General features: G+C 77.0%; 1 protein-coding gene across 1 annotated transcript in view; it reads right to left on the bottom strand.

The window, feature by feature from the left end:
* The window catches only part of UNCX (UNC homeobox), a gene marked incomplete at its 5' end in the record, with an annotated part of 12,289 nt that extends 12,073 nt beyond the window's left edge, over window positions 1–216 (bottom strand). The window contains 1 exon segment of the mRNA XM_006926909.1: window positions 45–216. Within this exon segment, the coding sequence (XP_006926971.1) occupies window positions 45–216 (172 nt within the window).
* Between the last annotated feature and the right edge of the window lies 1 nt (window position 217).

Raw genomic sequence — 217 nt, 5'->3', positions numbered from 1 at the left:
CCTCCCGCCCCGCAGCGTCCCCACTGCGACCGGAGGCTGGCAACGAGGCTCTGGGGGCTGGGGGACTGGGACGAGCCTCGAGGCCGCGCAGCCGGGACTACAACTCCCAGGCGGCACCGCGGCGGCGGCGGCGGCGGCGGCGGCCGACTGAAGCTGGTGGCCGGCCAGCTCGTACACGTGGTGGTGGCCCAGCGGGTAGGGGAAGCCCACCACGCCG

Source organism: Pteropus alecto, unplaced genomic scaffold (genome assembly GCF_000325575.1).
Source record: "Pteropus alecto unplaced genomic scaffold, ASM32557v1 scaffold56, whole genome shotgun sequence".
Taxonomy (NCBI): domain Eukaryota; kingdom Metazoa; phylum Chordata; class Mammalia; order Chiroptera; family Pteropodidae; genus Pteropus; species Pteropus alecto.
This window is presented reverse-complemented; position numbering and strand designations above follow the sequence as displayed.